The sequence below is a fragment of the Euleptes europaea genome, chromosome 16 (genome assembly GCF_029931775.1).
Source record: "Euleptes europaea isolate rEulEur1 chromosome 16, rEulEur1.hap1, whole genome shotgun sequence".
NCBI classification, from domain to species: Eukaryota; Metazoa; Chordata; class Lepidosauria; order Squamata; family Sphaerodactylidae; genus Euleptes; species Euleptes europaea.
The window spans coordinates 32050828-32063981 of record NC_079327.1 but is presented as its reverse complement, the minus strand read 5'-3'; the positions used below and the strand labels follow the sequence as shown (position 1 = coordinate 32063981).

General features: G+C 39.8%; 1 protein-coding gene across 4 annotated transcripts in view; it reads left to right on the top strand.

Moving 5' to 3' along the window:
- MAP4K4 (mitogen-activated protein kinase kinase kinase kinase 4) overlaps nt 1–13154 on the top strand; it is a 180468-nt gene that overhangs the window by 149113 nt on the left and 18201 nt on the right. The window contains exons 17-24 of one of the 4 annotated variants that reach the window (XM_056862074.1): nt 752–982; nt 1803–1909; nt 2902–3053; nt 4304–4401; nt 5199–5207; nt 7846–8021; nt 9302–9422; nt 10512–10703. In XM_056862074.1, coding sequence (XP_056718052.1) covers nt 752–982; nt 1803–1909; nt 2902–3053; nt 4304–4401; nt 5199–5207; nt 7846–8021; nt 9302–9422; nt 10512–10703 — 1086 coding nt within the window. The remainder of the gene's footprint in view (nt 1–751; nt 983–1802; nt 1910–2901; nt 3054–4303; nt 4402–5198; nt 5208–7845; nt 8022–9301; nt 9423–10511; nt 10704–13154) is intronic. The other 3 variants (XM_056862076.1, XM_056862075.1, XM_056862077.1) reach the window with 3 other exon arrangements.

The following is a 13154-nucleotide window of genomic DNA, read 5'->3' as shown; positions in this document are numbered from 1 at the left end:
GTAGTGGTTAAGAGCGGTGGACTCTAATCTGGAGAACTGGGTTTGATTCACCACTCCACATGAAGCCTACTGGGTGACCTTGGGCTAGTCAGAACTCTCTCAGCCCCACCTACCTCACAATGTGCCTGTTGTGGGGAGAGGAAGAGGAGGCAATTGTAAGCCGCCTTAAGACTCCTTAAGGTAGAGAAAAGCAGGGTATAAAAACCAACTCTTCTTTTTATACAGTGTGTTGTATATGTGTATAATCCAGCAATGCACTTATATACTGACTCTAGGAAAAATAAAGATGTCTTACTTTTATTCCCTATAATTGATTCTCATAATGCCTTAAAAGCAATTTACTACATAATCAAAGGTTATCACTACATTTTTTTGAAGTGATTAGTGAAGCAGTATTATGAATTTGATACTTCCATTGCAATTTATCATCTGGAATGGGTGCCATTTAGGGTTCTTGAAGCCATGGCTTTGACTGACACTGAAGCAACTCTGCAGGATGAGGGTTGCTCTGATTCCTTATCATTGTGTGTTTTGAATGCTCACAAATGCCTATATTCTGTATTTGCAATCCTTCCTTGCTTTAAGCCCATTAATTTTCACCACAAGCTTGCCTTGCATCATATCCAAGTTGTGCTTCTCCTGCCACCAAACCCCTCTTGTTGCCTTTATTCTGTGTTTAATTGGGGAGGGGGAGGGGGAAGCCAGTTGTTCAGAACGCATTGAATGTTCTATGTTTTGTTTCTTTCGTAAGGTACAGTGGTCCCATCTGGCATCTCTCAAGAACAATGTTTCCCCTGTCTCACGGTCCCATTCCTTCAGTGACCCTTCTCCCAAATTTGCACATCACCATCTTCGCTGTCAGGACCCATATCCACCTTCACGCAGTGAAGTGATAAGTCAGAGTTCTGACTCTAAGTCTGAGGTACCCGACCCCACCCAAAAGGCCTGGGCTAGATCAGACAGTGACGAGGTGCCTCCAAGGGTAAGAAGTAGAAAGACAGAAATTTTTGAGTTTTTTTTTAAACAACAAAAAAGAGAAACAAAAGGCATGCGCTAGGTTTTTTTTATCTAGTGAATGTATGCCCATAGAATGATACTGGTATTGGAAACAGTACTTTTGGCAAGGAATTTGCCCTTGACGTTTTTAATCATGCGGCCTTCGGAAATGTGTTTGCAGGAGTTACAGCCTTTATTTGCAGTTCTAAAATACATATGGGCTGTGACGGTTGTGCACAAGAAAATATTTACTGTACAAAAATGAGTAATTCATCAGGAAAATATTAATAAACTTTTATGGATTGTAGTTATTTTTCTGCCCTTGGTTGGCAGATACAGCTTTATATTAATTGCTGTATTAAGATACAACTCACCCCCCAAAAATTCTTTCTTGATTTACTTCTGTCAGGGATAATCTTACTTTCCCCAATCTCTGCCTTCTACTGATCCATTTCTAGGCATTTATTGGCTCCTTAGAGCTTAATTTTCTAAATTCTCATGCTATTACAGCAAATTGCTTTGTGCCTCCCTTGCTTCAAAGTTCTGTGTTCTTTTAAACTGTCACGGTAGTCTGTGAGTGAGTATTTGTGTTCATGTGCTAGCTACCTACTAAACTTTGTCTTTTCAACATCTTAGGATGCAGTCCAACTGAGATTATTGGCCTGTAGTTTAACATTTTTATTCAGTAGTACTATTTTGGCAAAAAACAAAAATAATTTAAATCTAGAAAAATTTCAGATGCATCCTTTATCAACCAAAATTTAGTTTTTGCTATGTTATCTTAAGTATTTCTTTTTTAATGTAAGGTACCCGTGAGAACAACATCAAGATCGCCCGTGTTATCTCGCCGAGATTCTCCACTGCAGGGCAGTGGACAGCAAAATAATCAAGCAGGTCAAAGAAACTCTACAAGGTTTGAAATACTGAGTTCTTTTTACTGGTTGGGGGAAGGAGTTTGTTCATCCAGTCGTTCCTGTAGAACATTAAATTTGGGGTATATTCATTTAAGCCAGTTTCTGCTGTACCTAGGTAACTTCTAACAAAGAGTTATTTTTTACTGCTAATATTCCAGAGGGGTGCCATTAGTGCCACCCATGTGGGATTTTTTTTGTGTGTGAACCCCTGCATGATCAAATTTATATTAAACCACATCCAGAAGAACAATGATGAGTGCTAAATATGTTTTAATGTAATAAAAGTTTATGATAGAGAATAACAGGAGGAAGAATCAGTTTGTTATATTATATTTTATGTATAATTTTTGTACAAAGGCAAACCATTTCCATATAAAATAGGTTTTGCCCATTAATTATATATTGCTTGGCTGGATTGGTAACTTGCATTAAAAGAAGACACTGAATTGATTTTCAGATACCTTTCTTCACTTTATTTATCTTCTGACATCAATAAGCATTTAAATTCAAGCATGCTGAAAAGATGATTGGTACAAACTATCTTTACTGGGCAGCTTCTGTAATGCGTGCTATGATGAATCTTTATTTATCCAGGTTCTAATCCCTGGTCTCATTTGTAAAGTGAAGATGCATTGGCGCTTTCTTACAAACAAGTATATACACTTAAATGCCGTTTGTACATGTGTTCTCTGTAGCATATGAACCGGGTTTTAGTTAGGTTGTTGAGTTATTAGCTCTTCACTTAAAATCATTTTAAAAACCAGTTGTACATTCACTTTCAAATGCACTTTAAACTTCTGTTTCAGCTGTTCCAGTTTGGATGTTTTACTAAAATATTAATTATTAATATGCAACATACTGCTAAGAACATCTTTTGAAAAAACGATTAAAGCATAGTGAATATAAGGAAGTTGAATGCCAAGGTTAAATTAAGATACTAAATTAATATATGTGTATATATATTATTATTAAACACCTTCCACCCTCTCAGCAATATAGAGCCTCGCCTGCTCTGGGAAAGAGTAGAGAAGCTGGCACCGAGACCAGGAAGTGGCAGCTCCTCTGGTTCTAGCAATTCAGGTTCACAGCCGGGGTCCCATCCTGGGTCTCAGAGCGGATCAGGAGAGAGATTCCGAGTGAGATGTAAGAATTTTCGTCTCCCACATTATTAATCTAATATTTTGATTTGTATTGGGTAGTTTAAAATAACTTTAGATATGTCAGTTGTCGGGTGAGGTGAAAGTGAATTTGTAGAGGATGGGTTTAAAACATTTTTGTTGCTTATAAAGCATCCAGAAATCTTGGTAAGCCTATTGACCTCTGTGATCAGGAGAGGGGAGAGAGAGCTGGGCTTCTTTAACGTCACTGCCGTTTTTGCACTATCTTTAGCTATTCAAAATGGACGTGAACCCCAGTCCTGGAATTATTAGCGACAGTAAATCAAATGAATGAGTGATTAAATCTTTTAAATGTTTACATGGGGAAATATTCTACCTAAACTGCAAGAAGCCATGTTCTTCTGGCCAGGTATTCAGGCTGGTATTCTTTAGCCTTGATGAAGGGTTCGTTTTGGGAAGAGTGAACTGCTCGAGTGGATGAAGCAGCCTCACTGTAAATGTGGCATTCCCCTTTAGATCAGGGGTGTCGAACTCATCTGTTACAAGGGCCGGAAATGACATACATGTCACTTGGTCAGGCTGGGCCATGCCTCTCCAGCCCACACTGGGACTGGAGGGGGGGCATGGCTGCCTCAGCTGGTGAGCCTGCAGCAGGCTCACCAGCCCAGATTGAGAGTAGGGAGGTGGTTGCCTCGGCTGGCTCATGGACCAGATAAGAGCTCTCAAGGGGCTGGATCCGCCCCCCGAGCCGTATGTTTGACACCCCTTCATTAGATTATAGGGGAAGATAATATAACATAATCTTGGGTGCTTAAGGTACTGTAATAGCTTCGGTGACAGAATGGCCTTTCTTCATGCAGAGGAAAAGAGAGAGAGATTTTTTCCAGTTTCCCACTCCTGCTGCAGATTCCTAATTTGCTCCCCATGCTGATTCTTCAAGTCCCATAGGTGAATAATTATGGAGGGGCACAGAAGGCTACAGCTAAAGGGGGGAGGCAGGGAAGTTTCTTTCCTCTAGCTCAGCTCCACCAGTGCTGCTTAGAATCCAAGTCTCAGCTTTTTGGATAGCTAGAAAACTGTAGTCCCACTTTGAACATTTTGTATTTTGGCAGTCATCACAAATCCCATGTTTTCATCTACTTCCAATGATGGATATTGCGCATGTTTAGCCGTAGAGCTCTGAAATTGCTGTAAATTAGAATATACTAGCATAGCTTGAAAATCGTTCTATTTTAATTTGTATGCTTCATTTCCCCCCTGCTTTGTCTTGCATAGCATCATCAAAATCTGAAGGGTCTCCATCACAACGTAATGAAACTGCAACTAAAAAGGCCGAAGAGAAGAAGGAAGCCTTCAGACCTAGCAAACCTGTGGTGAGCCCAGCCTATTGTGTATTAGCTCTGAATTTATGAGGTGCTCTTTTATGTAAAAGATAGATACATGACAGCTATACAGTAAAATTTATTAAAAAGTTTAAAGGTTTTTTTTACGATTTGGAAATGTTGGAAACTAAAATTTACTATAAAATCTTTTAAATGATGACAGTATGTGGGCTTCTGGTAATGTTTTGAATCCAAGGGTTGTAGAAATGGGGGAGGAAGCAAGATATAGTTGCGAAGTTACTGTGTGTGTGTTAAGTGCCGTCAAGTCGCTTCCGACTCATGCTGACCCTATGAATCAGTGTCCTCCAAAATGTCCTTTCTTTGACAGCCTTGCTCAGATCTTGCAAACTGAGGGCTGTGGCTTCCTTGATTGAGTCAATCCATCTCTTGTTGAGCCTTCCTCTTTTCCTGCTGCCCTCAAGTTTTCCTAGCATGACTGTCTTTTCTAGTGACTCTTGTCTTCTCATGTGACCAAAATACGATCGCTTCAGTTTAGTCATTTTATTTATACTGTAAGCCTGGGGTAAAAGAAATGTTTGTTTCTTAGTACCCCAGTTTCTGACTGTAATACTGTGGCAGCTTCTTATCTGTTCTCTCATTCCTCCATGGCAGTTTTTAAGCAAAGCTAGTGCTGTTATTTGTTGTACTGCAGATGCATGGTTTAATTGTATTTATTGTTTGCTGTATTAATTTTGTTCTTTAACATTTATTCTTTCCTGACCTCGTTACATTCCATGCTGTTGGGCCGATGTTGACTTGATGGATTGGTTCATGTGGATGATCTGCAGGGCGAAGTGGTAAGTAGCCAATCGTTGCAATTGACCCTACTTTTTATTATTGCCATATTTATATTGCTTCATTCTCAGACAGAATTATTTATTTCTATCCCACTCCCCCCGATACTCAAAGCACCTTATGCAGAAATAGAGTATAATATAAACATAATTTAAACAAACAAAGCTTAGACCCATTCCAGTCCAGCTTTTGACCTAGCCATGGGATGAAGACTGTGCCAGTCAACCTCAGTGTTATTCATGCACATTCCACCAGGGCACAAGCCACCGCTGCCGCCTTCGCATCCAACCTCAACATATAAGATGTTTGTAAGGCAGCTACATGGTCTACACCAATGACCTTTATACGCCACTATGCTATGGATGTCGATTCCAGAGCTGAGGCATCTGTGGGGACAGCAGTATTGAATTCGTTGTTTAGATGAATAGCACACACCCTCCTCCACAGTAAGTGAGCTTGCTACAAAAGCCACGAAAATGAAAAACAGTGTAGCACTTACCTGTAACTGTTGTTCGTTGCGTGGTCTTCTGTGCAGGCACATCCCTCCCTCCTTCCCCGCTATGGGCTGTTACCATGTCTATGGGGTCTCCCCGCAGCGGCAAATGGAGAACTAAGGGAAGAGTTCTCCCCGTCCCTCTGTCACATGACTATGGGCGGGGAAAGCTGTTAGGGGTAGTCGTCAAATTTATAAACAACTCTTTACTTAAGTTGTGTTAACTAAGATGAAGTTTTAACGGTCACAATCGCTTCTAAAATAGCCAGTTTCCCTGCTACTTGCCCACTCAAGCCGGTGCTTCCTACATTTAATGACAGATGAAGTGACATTCAGACTGGCCTTGCAGCTTCCTTATGATGCTTGTAGACTGTTGACTCTCAGCCTTGTCTCTGGTCTGGCTCAGCATTTCTATATCTCCTTACACAAGTGCAGCTACAGATCTTCTAGCCCTTTTGTAGGCTATCTGTACTCCTTCTATGTTTTCCTTGGTAGGTAATCTTCCTTGCCTTAATCTTCTCACCAACGGACTCATCTTACACTGAAATGAAAACAATATAGTCTGTGATAGAAATGTAAAATTTCTTGAAATGTTGAAACTCTGCGGGGGTGAGGAGGGCCTTTTTCTGTTTATTTCCAGAAAAGAACAGAGATTTTGGGGGAATATACTTAACTTTTCTATCAAACTGAACCTTCTTTTACTGATTTAAGTAGCATGAAATGCATTATTTATAACCTAGTCAGCATATAAAGTTGTTCTCTGACATATTTATGGAATTTAAAAGTATAAATATCTTCATTTTCTATAAGAAAAATTACAAGTATACCCAGTGCTTGCAAACCTCTGCACCTTTTGCTGCCATAGCACATGTATCTTTAACTGTTACCATCTCAGAAGCAAGAAAAAAATCAAAGTTGTAAACAGAAGAAAGTGTAATATTTGGGCAGAAACTTTATCATAGAATAACAATAGATATGATTGTCAGAAAGCCTTGGTATTAAGCTAAACTTGAAAACACTGAACTCTTTAATAATGTATTATCTTTAAACACAGTATAGCATATTAGTTGTTGCCCAAATTATTTATATTTAAACAAAACAGTCTTTAAAATATTGTGTATGCCTACAGTACAAGAGGGTTTTTTAAATTGCTTCTTAATTTTTCCATTGGGGGAAAAATTGGGAAATTCCTCAAACTGTACATTTGGAATGCTGTACATTTGGAATGATTGAAATGCTTTTTAAAACAATCTTTTTCTCACTCGAAAGCTACTTCACAGAAACAGTGCTACTTCAAATTGAAGTCCTGAGACTTTTCATGCTATACATTGTGAATGCGAAAAATCTTGCCTTAAGTAGCATTTTATTCATTCTGAAAGAAAAAACAAATATTTAAGGGGAGTTTAGTTTCAGTGTTCCCCCCATTTTTCCACTGGAAAAATGGGGGGGGGAGCCTTGGTTTTCTTTTCCCCCCACCCTGAATTTTTCCAGCTTCTTTTGGTTCCTCACATCTCTAGACTGGGAAAGATATGCTATAAAAATCATTTTTATCCTGAGAAAACCCTTTCCCCTATTACCTTCTATCTGATCTTTGAAAGGGGAAGTTATCCTGATTAGGACCTTCAGATGGTTTTTGTTGTTGTTTTTGTAGTTTTGTCCCAGTACACATTGGAACAATATACCAACACCTCTTTCTGACGGGGCTTATGCTGTATTTTTGTGCTGGTGCTGGTCTGCGTCAGTTGCTCAGAAGCTGGGGCTTGGCCTATCCTCGGCAGCTGCTGCTGGCATGCTTCCTCCTTTTCTTGGGGTCTTTCTTCATCCCAGAGTCACAAGCACTAATATCATCAGCAGGTTCAACGGAGAATATCGGTTGCTCTGCTGCCAACTCTACAGGCCCACCTGCTACCTTCTCTGTTGGCCTCTTTCTGTTCAGCTAGGGGTCCCCAAGACAGGGTACCAGCACCCCCCTATTTAAAAAAACCCCAAAAGGGCACAGAGGACTCTAATGTAGATCTAAAGATTAGGCAGGTTCATATGAAAGATTTGCATGGTGTTCATCTGTTTGCACAATTTTCTGTAGTAATCTGTTTGCTCTCTCTCTCTCTCTCTCTCTCTCTCTCCCTCTCCCTCTCCCCTCCTGCTAGGATTTAACTGCTTTGGCAAAGGAATTGCGGGCAGTAGAGGATGTGCGACCTCCCCATAAAGTGACAGATTATTCATCATCCAGTGAAGAATCAGGGACAACAGATGAAGATGATGATGATATCGAGCAAGAAGGAGTTGATGAATCTACTTCTGGACCGGAAGATGCCAGAGCAGTGTTCGTTTGGGTTTTTGTTTCCTTGCAGCATTATATATTAAGGCTCGACCCGGATGACCCAGGCTAGCCTGATCTAGTCAGATATCAGAAGCTAAGCAGGGTTGGTCCTGGCTAGTACTTGGATGGGAGACCACCAAGGAATACCAGGGTCACTATGCAGAGGCAATCAATGGCAAACCACCTCTGTTAGTCTCTTGCTTTGAAAACCCTACTGGGTTGCCATAATAAGTCAGCTGTGACTTGATGGCACTTTGTACACTCCTTATGTATTAAAAAGGGCTTTGGCTTCTGAGGCTTTAAAAGGTATAGTTTTGTTCATATGTGAATAGATATCATGTGGCATATTGTGTTCTGGGAGCCACAACTCTTGAGAGTTAACAAACTGGAAAGGTTTTAGAGGTGAGGTATGATTGTGGCAGTGAAAAGCATCTGAATAAATCTAGCATGTTTAGAAAAAAGATTAAAGCAGGACATATTTTAAAAGTGTGTCAGAAATGAAGGGTGGAATAATTTGGAGTTATGTTAAGACAGATACATTCTGTCTAAAAAGTGCACATATTCAAAGCATCATCATTTTAATAAAATAAAATATATATATATGGTTAACCTGCTCCTAAGAAGCTACTAGCCCAGGGGTTACCAACCTTTTTGAGGCTGCGTGCATCTTTGGAATTTTGAGAGGGGGTGGTGAGCACCACCCTAAAATGTCTTCCATGAGAGGTGGAGCCAAACCCCAAATGTCTGCCTTAGGAGGCAGAGCCAAATGGAATACCTCCCTCCTCACACCTCCTGAGAAGAAGGAAATCCTGAAAGGGGAATGGAACCACACGCTGACTAAAGAAAGCCCAGTAGCTTACCAGTTCTCCTCATCCCCCAGTGGAAAGCTCTTTCATCAGAATGAGGGAAACCAATAATAAGCCCTGCCTTACAATGACCCTACTCACTTTCTGAAAAGCTTGTGGGCACCAAGGGAAGTACTGGGGAACCCTTTACTATCATGAATGGAAAATACAACCAACTCTGTCCCTCGTTCCCAAAGCTTCTGCGCCTGGTCACTCAGCAGCAGTTTTTATTCACCACAGGTGACTGGCTATTTAGGAAAAAAACAGCTAAAGGTTCTCTTTTTTGTTAAGATGATTTCATCTTCTCTTAAATATTCCATATTTGATTATGATGAGCTGAAATGAACTTTGTCTTAATATTTTTGTGGATACTAAAGAATCAAAATAGAAACAGAAATGGCAGACAAGTGCATGTTTTAAAAAAATGTCTCCAAACAGATCCACTCTAAACCTCAGCAACGGAGAAACTGAATCAGTGAAGACCATGATTGTGCATGATGATGTGGAGAGTGAACCTGCCATGACTCCTTCCAAGGAGGGCACTTTAATCGTTCGGCAGGTAATGAATCTTTGTGTATAACACACCCCTTCCTCGTTCATTCACTCATTTGTTCACACTCTTTTTCTGCATAAATATCAGGTACAGCAGTTACAGACACAGATGGTAGCTTCTTGTGAATGAGTTGACATTTTGGAGCATGCAAAGAAACAAATAGTCTTCAAACATTGTTCCTGCTCTGTTGGGATGTGCTCACAATAACATATTACAGTGCTATTGAGGGTTTATCTTAATCTGGCTCTAAAAGAAGAGTTAAAGGACAAATAACTGCAGCTGCTTTATCAGGCACTTGGAAGAAAGCTCTGTTGCTGTCTTGAGTTATTTCTTATTTATTGTATTATAGTCACTGGAGGTAAAAGAACTAATTGTGGGAGTTCTGAGCCAATGGAAGATAAATCTATCTAGTTTATTTTAATCAGTTATACCTTACTGTTCTTGTGTGTAGAGGCTTACATATGTTTCCCAAAAGGTTTCTCATCCAGGCAGTTTAGGAAGGTAAACCTTCTTAAGCATTAGTGCTGTTGGTACCCAGCCTTTCTGTCTTAAAATATTGTGCAAGGAACTGAGAAGGTAAAGTTTCCCTTGTCTTAAACTTGTTGATCTCTTTGTGCACAGGGTATGAACTTCACTAATTACAGTCTTTAATTTTGTAGCTGAACATTACCATCCTAATTGAGCCCCTAGGCTTTGTCAAGATGTCATGCTTGTTGTTCAAATAGCTGAGTTTAGACATTCACTGAATATTTCAAGGACTCTATCTGATCATGTCTGAAAACCATGAAATATAAACATAAAAGGGAGGAGTCATAGGGAGTTTGCAAGTTGATGCAGTAGATTTGGCCAGTGCAGCTTAACTGCTTGCATAAAGAAAGTGGTCATGCCAGAGAATCCAGTATTGTAAGCTGGTCCCTTACAATACAGTATGTGGCTGAATTCTCTTCCACCAGTGTGTACTTTTTTCTAAGTCAGGCATCAAGACTCGGATGATTAATGCATTGATTGAAACATTAAAAAGTAGACCAGCTTGTTAGGGACACAGACCTTTTACGCAGCACTTGAGCAAGACAAGTGTGCCTGTTTTTTCTACAGAGTACAGTTGACACAAAGCGTGCCAGCCATCATGAGAGCAATGGCTTTGCCGGTCGCATTCACCTCTTGCCAGATCTCTTACAGCAAAGCCATTCCTCCTCCACTTCCTCCACCTCCTCCTCCCCATCCTCCAGCCAGCCGACACCCACCATGTCCCCACAGACACCCCAGGACAAGCTAACTACTAATGAGGTATGTCTTGCACCACAGCTGGCTGCTTTTGTAGGGTTTATAGCCGTATTGCCTAATAGCTAGTTTCCAGAGGAGCTTCAGCAAGTGTCCCTTCTGCTCTTCTTCCTGTCACCTACCCCTCACTCCCAAAATAACACATTTCAGCTCTTATGTACCAAACCCCTTAACTCTAGAGCAGTTTTACCCCCCCCCCCCAAGACTTGCCAGTTGATTATTCTTGCTTTTTTACAGTGAGTCATTAATTGCATGGCTTTTATAAACTTGCTATACCAGTATGTGTTTAAAGCTCTATTTTGGGGACAGTATATATTATGGAAGGTCGTGTTAGGGTAATCTGGCTTTTTCAAAATCATGATTCTTCTGGTTTAGCATAAAACTGAGTAAGTGGATTGTGACACTTTGGGGAATGGTGCACTATGTTAGAAAGCTTTTCCTGGCCTTATAGCAAGAGACTGTTTTTGATATTTCTTGATGGGTACAGGGAATACATCTGTTAAGAGAGCTTTATTTCTGAATTACTAGGTTGCAGTTTTGGTTGGGAGTGGGTTCCCCATAACATCACTGCTGTTGTGGAAGCTATTCAGCAGCCTTAAAAAACACCATGTGATTATTATTTTTTTGTAAATTAATCAGTTAATTTCTATTTTGGAACAGTTTCCAGTTCTGTGAAAGGGTTGCACCGTTTTTAACATGGGCATTGTTTCTTCTGCAAAAGATAAAAAAATGTATATAACACATTATAATGTAGAATAATAAGGCCATTCTGGATCTTTGCCACATTTAGCATAAATGTACATATTGCTCTTCGAGTTCCAAGTGGAAATCAGCTATGATCCTGATCCTGGAGCAGTGGAAAAGAGCAAGAGTCCAGTAGCACCTTAAAGACTAACAAAATTTCTGGCAGGGTATGAGCTTTTGTGAGTCACAGCTCACTCACGAAAGCTGATACCCTGCCAGAAATTGTGTTAGTCTTTAAGGTGCTATTGGACTCTTGCTCTTTTCTACTGCTACAGACAGACTAACCTGGCTACCCATCATAACCTGATCCTAGAGCAGTTTTATCCATTTTTTTTAAAAGAAACTTTTGTAACAAATGTATGGATAAATGTGTGAATGTTCATGAGATGCAATTAAAAGCAGTTTGAAAAGTGGATTGCCCACCTGTGGAGGGAATGGTGCTGAGATTGGTGCTATGCATAGAGTTTTACCTGGGAACCTGGAAGGGAGCTGAATTCTTCCCACAGCATGATTTTGAAACAGCTGTGAGCTTGACTTTCATATTATGTCTGTCTTCATCCTTGAATTCCATTATGAGAAGACAGAAAATTGTTCTAAAGCCTTCCATGTTGTAGGTTGCAGGTTAAGAGGATTTTTCTCTTGACGCCCATTGCCCCTTACACCTGCAGACCCCTGATTCGCCCCTTATGCCATTCCTGTGGGTCCCCTGACCCCAAGGAAAAGCACATAGCAACAACAAAAAGGGGAAAAAACCTTAACCCTATAAAACTAGAATAAGGTACCCAATAGGTAAGGAAACATCATGAAATCATGGGCTAATATTAATACAAGTGATTTTTGTGAATAATATATAATAAATTTAATACAAACACAAAATTAATATAAACATAAATAACTTGCATGTAGCCCTGTTCTAGCCTCTATGTATCTGTGCTGAACATGCCAAATAAACATAAAAACATGATTTCATGTTGATTACTTACTTTTTGGGTACCTTACCCCAGAAGAATCACTTCAAGGAGATTAATGGGCTGCAGCGGGATGGGGAGAGCCAGGAAAGTTCTTTTCCACTGATAAAAGTGCCTTCCATTAGCAGGAAAAAAGATACCAAAATTACATAGTGCTGTGTGTTTCAGCACAGGACCTAATTCATGTTGAGTGGTAGTTTTTTCTTGTCTTTGTGGTGGTTTGAGTACAGTTACAAAAGTATCTCATGTTCATGCAGGCAACTGCAGATCGCAATAGGAAAGGGATATTGAAATTGGTTACAAATCAAGTAGTGCTAATAAATACTAATTTAATTAGTATTTATAAAATTAGTGGTTTTCTGAATTTAAAAAAAAATTATGTGGGTTTTTAAAATAAACATTTTAATGATCTTGTGCTGCTTTGTGTTTTTGCTTTGTGAGCCGCCTTGAGCAGGTTATCTGGAGAGATGGCGTAGAAATATTCTAAATAAATAATATATAATACACATGGGTTAACCGACTTACACTTAGGTTAGATCTGGGCATCTCAACAAAGGAGTTTAAGATCCCTTCATGTGAACTCATTTGAACTGTATATTAAATGTAATGGACTACATAAATAGCAAGCATGTGGCATGGAGTTGTAAGCAACGATGACATTAAAAAACACTAATGAGAGGCCGTAATGATATTGCTATAGAGTAACATGAATCGTTTAAAAAATGCCAGGCCTCCAGTTTGTTAC